Below are 6000 nucleotides of genomic sequence, written 5' to 3'. Positions count from 1 at the left end.
CACGCACACACACGCAGCCAGTCACAGTCTGCGAGCCGCGCCGAGCGGTCGTGCCGCCCGACAGAGTAGCGACGCGAACGCGTGCTCAACTTTAAATACCCAAAAACATTAACTAATTACAATTTCACCGTAACAACCAGTGGTCAATCAACACCCACGTGAATTCTAAACGAGTGTAAACACCCAAACTGTGATAAACAATAACATTTCAAAGTTTAGAGGATATTTTTAGAAGTGTGTTTAATTTTGTGATGCTGATGAGGATTTTGTACTCATGACGTTGTGGATCTGTTAGCCGTTGTTAGCATGGTGACAGGGAACGCAGGATTGTGGCTATTGTAATTATAGGTTCAAATTGAACGATGGCAGTCGTTAATTTTAGTTTGTGTGTGGTGCTAATGCTGTACCAGCTATCTACTGTGATGACTGATGAGGCGTCAGCTGAAGTCAAGGATCTGGGAATAAATGGTAAGAATACGAATTCATTGAATGTACCTACCTATGTGGAGGTAATGCATGGCATGGCTTTGAATATGCAGAAAGGAAAACATAGCTGCTTTACTTCTTGATGATTGAAGACATATTTTATTTTCATGAGGTTGCTTTATTTTTGCTTTTGCCTGGACTAATCATAATTGTTGACTAATTCTGCTTACTGCTAACCTCATTATAAGCTTACTAAAAGGTGTGTGCTTTACTAACTAGGTACCTACATCAGGCCTGTAACATTTTAACAGATTTCTCATGATTGTCAAGCCAAGATGCCTTACTAACCGTGTCACCAGATTGTCAACTCGGATCCACATGTATCACTCAGTATATGATACTTAGCTAATTAATGTATTACATAAATCTACCTGTTAAATGTAATATTGTTATTGAGAGTTCACACTCATATTGATAAAATTTTATTTCAAGAGTTTTAAACTAAGTATTCCTAAAAAAAAACATAGTAGCATAGGTGGTTAGGTAGATACGTATACTACTCATCTCATCTCAAAATTCTTACATACATACATACATACATACTAAACTTATAGCTGCAGAGCCCACAACCTACTCAGCAGTGTCGGTTAAATTAATCAGTGCGATAACTTGAAAGAAGGTTGTAAATACCTAATATTAATAAGAAATCAGTCTAAAATTATTGTATTTATCAAGTATTTGACGCCAAGTAACAAGCAGAAGTCAAAGGTCAGCGATAATACTATTTGCGATTCCTTATTTTGTTGGTGTAGGTTATCTTGTTATCGTTTGCAAAAAACATGTGCCTTTGATTTCAATTTGTGCTAATGTCTTACTTAAATGAAGCTTAAATGTAATGAAAAAGTTCCAGTGACATATGAATCGTCCATAGCATATGGCAGGTGGTACTTTTTATTGCCCCTGAGTGTATATTATTATGTACCTATAGCAATAGTAAATTGACATCAAAAGTATCCACAGCTCCACATCTACAAGTTTTTTTACCACTCAGCCCCGGAAATAATAAAGAAACGGACACTTCAGTACGGGTGCGGTATCTTTAGTTTTTCTCCGCCATCGAGATACCGTTGCCTTGATAAGTTGGCGCCGGCGCCGACACCTGCCCTCGTCTCCTCACCGTATCGGGACTGTAGGGCTACTCTATACTGCGAAAAACCAACGAATGAGAGCTGTCGTGCAATCGGCACGTTTAATACAACGAGATAGTGTCGTGGCGCGTGCAGCAGAGCTCCGAATCGACGTATTTCGGCATAGAAAGACCCTCCTGCACTTACATCACGAGACACGATGCGAATGTCACTGATGTCAAGAATGCTACTTCTCTTAATTCGTTGCATTTTAATTACATCTGCTTTCGAGTTTTCGTATTTAAAAATCAGAATTTGCATGTTCAGGTTTATCTTTAGGTACATCTAAATTTGGACTTATTTCCATATCATGAAGGTAATTTATTTTATTAACTGTTGTCACTTACTTCCTAATTAGGGGTAAGGCTACTGCAATCAATAATTTTCATGTTGCAACAAGCATCGGCATCGATTCCTTGACGTCACGGATCGATACAGCTAATCCATAAACGATAAGATTATCACTAAACACGCGACTTGGCGTCACCTAACGCCACTTTAGTTCTGACCTTATCCATCTGCCTGACCTATTTCTGTGCAATGCTGGATAGTTTATTTATTATCTTTTTCATCAAATTAATTGCTGTGTGAAATATGGTGTTTAATTTTATGAATACGGCACCCATGATGTATCTAGTACTTTAGATTTATTAACAAAGTAATATACATGTATAAGCAGGATATAATTAAAACTTTCGACATTTTATTTGATGATAAAATCTACATACTTAAAAATGAATAACAATCAAGTGTTGCAACGGCGATCACCCCAAATAGCGATAGCATGTCAGACGTCTATTAGGGCGGGTGTGGCGCGCCGGATCCTGCACCGTGACTTCATTATCGGTGTCTCTTATTGCGTGCGGTTACAGTTTAGAGTCGATTGGAAAGCCAGGGGTGGAACAGCAGATGTGTGGCGCCAAGTCGGTGGCGCCTGTCGCCGCTCTGTCCTGTCCTCGACCGTAGCGCGGTGGCCGTGCGGTGGCGTGGAAATTAATAACTCGCACGCCTCATGCTTGGCTTTCAGGAAACCGATTTGATTGTGTCATTAGTCATTATAGCTATACCTACGGGTATTTTTTGCTGCTGTACAAGTTGATATTAAAACGGATGATCTACACTTTTGACTTGCAATTTGCAAACCAATTGGAGTACCTACTTACTTAGTTGATTTCAAACAAAAAAATGTTAGTGTTTCATGCTATGGAATTAAAAAAAGAGTAGGTAGACGTTCAAAAATAAATTCTCCCAAGAGATTTTTGGGTTGATTGTTTCGGGAAAACGAGATTTTTCATGCCGAGGATGACTAATGCAGAATGAAAAGTTACATTTGAAGCGAAACCGCGGTAGAAACCGAGACCAATAATTTTGCGTCTGCCAACCCGCTCGGTAAATCAGGGAAAATATCTTGAGAAATTCACAAAATACATTAAGAAAGGCACAATGTCTGAAGCTGTTTGTGTGACAGGCCAAACAGACTTCTATTGGGATAGTTTAAGAGGCACGGGTGCGGCTTGTCGCGGTGGAAATGCGATACCGGGTGGCGATGGCGGCACAGAAGTGAGAACAACAGGCCTAGTAGTGCGTATCGTATGCGACAATTGCAGCTGGCTTCCGGCGGCAGGCGGAAGCGCGGCGCCGGCGCTTGCGCACCTCTGCTGCACTCGCGCCGCCTCGCGGCCAAACTGCGAAACGAACCGGACGTCATGCCACGTTACTCCTTATTAAAGTCATACATTTATTTCCATTAGAGTAACCCACTTTCTAACTCACCATACTCAAACTACCTCAAATGCTGTGGCCATGAGGAATGGATGAACATTGCCGTCAACACTTATTTTAGTGTTAAAATATACATGTAGAAGGCATGTCGGGGCCTTGCAAATAGAGCATTAGTCTGACATGTCACGCAGTAGTTGCAATGACTAAACAGGCCGTATGTATGCGTGAGGCGGCTTGGATGGGCTTAGTAACAGCGGCCAGTGGTGGCGAGGCTACACCTACAATCAGACACTGATATTCGCTGAATCTAAATTCGCAAAATTTGATTTCAAAAGTTCCAGAATTGAATGGTGAAACCACGCTTCTCGCTTAAGAAAATCAGGTTCACCAACCAAAGAATTTGAGGTGAAGGGAAAATTACTTAGCAGTTTTCGTTAGTTGCTAAACTAACGAAAATAATAATTAAAAAACGTAGATTTGTGAACCGAATAACAGATTAACTATAACTGGCTTACTCTCCTATTAATAAGTAGGTACCTACATTTTATACTTATTATCAATAAGTAAATCTTTGCAAATTAAATGAAAATTAAAAAAAATAATTGCGAATGATCAGCAAGTTCGTCGACTCGCGCGCACGTCCAAAACTATTTAACGAGTCAAGTGGTGAAGCGAGCGTCTCCTTGGACCGTCGATCGTCGGCCGCCATTTGTAATTTATCGTATCTCTTTGACAAGGTTGCCTTTCGATATATTCGCACCGTCTCTATTCCAAACTGAAAAACTATTAAATAACCGCACCATAAACTTCCTATCCCATTATGTATCCATACCTAACATATTTCAGCGAAATTAAACAAACCATTATGATTTCCAAACCCATCTCAGAGGTTTTTGAGTTTGAGGGTCCCTTAAAAACCGTTTCAATAGAACTAATGCGTTCTCTAGTTGTACTTAATACCATAATCCTTTTTTATTTAGCTCATAAATAGAAATAAACAATATGCTTGCTGACAAAGTAGTCATTTTGTTTAAATGGCTTACACCAACTAAAGAGCTTCATTGTCACGAACAAATATCTACCTAAATGACTAGAGAAAATCTGAAATCATCAACAGGCACTTTCTTAGTAACGCACAACTGGTTACTAAGCGAATTTAATTAGAAGAAGTGGCTAACTGCAGGATGTAATCTTGCAAGTCAGACTGCGTGGTACTCATTACATCTCATGTTCTGAGGAACCATTGATAAACCCCAGTATACAGCTGAGTAAGAAATAGCTTCTTAGGTCAGTATAGAAATAATTATATTCTCGGATTTAGACCTGGGTGGTCTTAAAAATCGCCATCTTTTGTACTTTATAATCCAAATTTATGACTTAATACGAGAAGTAACTAACTAGGTATGTAGATACTAGATAGATAGATAAGTTATTTATTTACTTAACACAACACATACACACTACTAGGTTCCATTTATTTTAAGTACTTATAAAAAGGTTTTCCTTCACACTTCATAAAAATCAATATGAGTTTGTGAATATACCTATTTAGGAACTGCGCTATTTTAGCTATAGCTGCCCTTTCAAAGAATATATATACAGTAATCAGCTCGATCTATATCGATTAACTACCATTTTGCGAACACGCATCGCCGGCTTCACCATCTTGGTTCATCATATCACCATAAATATTAGGTATGAGAAAACGTATCGTTGGTTAAAAGTGCTATAAAAAACATAAACGCATTCAGTTTAATTTCTTTCGATGACTAAAACATTTACTATTGGCTGATGGATACAAAATGTTTAATGCATCAGATTTACAACTGTTGACTCGTAACTTTTTTAACATTGAGTTAGTTTAATACTTACATAAATTATATGTTAAAATACATTTTTTATAGGTTGTGGTACTGTACGGTGTACGGCTGTACGCTGTACGCATCTACTGTTTTCTGATAAACTTGCCGCGCATTATACTTAAATAGACTTAATTTACATAACAGGCCGCCTATAAATTTTATTGGTCAGTCAGTATCAATACTGACATTTCAGTTTTGTAGTGCAAATATCATGGCCATTTATGAAATTTTAATTTATGTTTCTAGTGTAAATTTATCGCTTTGAGGACCTTGCTTCCATCAATCATTAAATTGGTTCTTATAGATAGATTATGAATATCATGATCCAATAAATATGTATCAGCTGGTTTTTCCGTATCCTAATCCTAACTAATATTATAAATGCGAAAGTAACTGTGTCTGTCTGTCTGTTTGTTACTCTTTCACGCCAAAACTACTGAACGGATTTAAATGAAATTTGGTGTTCATATGGTCTAGACCCTGAAAAAGAACATAGGCTACTTTTTATCCCGGAATTCCCACGGGATATCTTTTTAAGGTGAAGTGAAACTCGCGGGAACAGCTAGTATTTCATAAACTTGAACATAGGTAATAGGACCGTGAAAAAAGCTATGCGAAGCTCCCGCGAAAATGATTTCAGTGCATGTTCATATAATATTTTAGTTCATTTAGGGTCTGTTTCACAATTTCTGGCTATGTGTGGGATTACAGACTTTATTATCCCACAGGTAGCCGTTATAAAGACATTGTGAAACAGGCCCTTAACAAATTAAGTAAGTATATCAATTTAAAAAAAATGAAAT

The 6000-nt window shown here is 38.1% G+C and overlaps 1 protein-coding gene across 1 annotated transcript in view; it reads left to right on the top strand.

Annotated features, from left to right (window-relative positions):
* Positions 1–6000, top strand: part of LOC105385635 (BMP and activin membrane-bound inhibitor homolog) — a 42337-nt gene continuing 36337 nt past the window's right edge. Inside the window, exon 1 of the mRNA XM_038114912.2 lies at positions 1–468. Coding sequence (XP_037970840.2) covers positions 363–468 — 106 coding nt within the window. The 5' untranslated portion in view covers positions 1–362. The remainder of the gene's footprint in view (positions 469–6000) is intronic.

The sequence above is a fragment of the Plutella xylostella genome, chromosome 8 (assembly GCF_932276165.1).
Source record: "Plutella xylostella chromosome 8, ilPluXylo3.1, whole genome shotgun sequence".
In the NCBI taxonomy this organism is placed as follows: Eukaryota; Metazoa; Arthropoda; class Insecta; order Lepidoptera; family Plutellidae; genus Plutella; species Plutella xylostella.
This window is presented reverse-complemented; position numbering and strand designations above follow the sequence as displayed.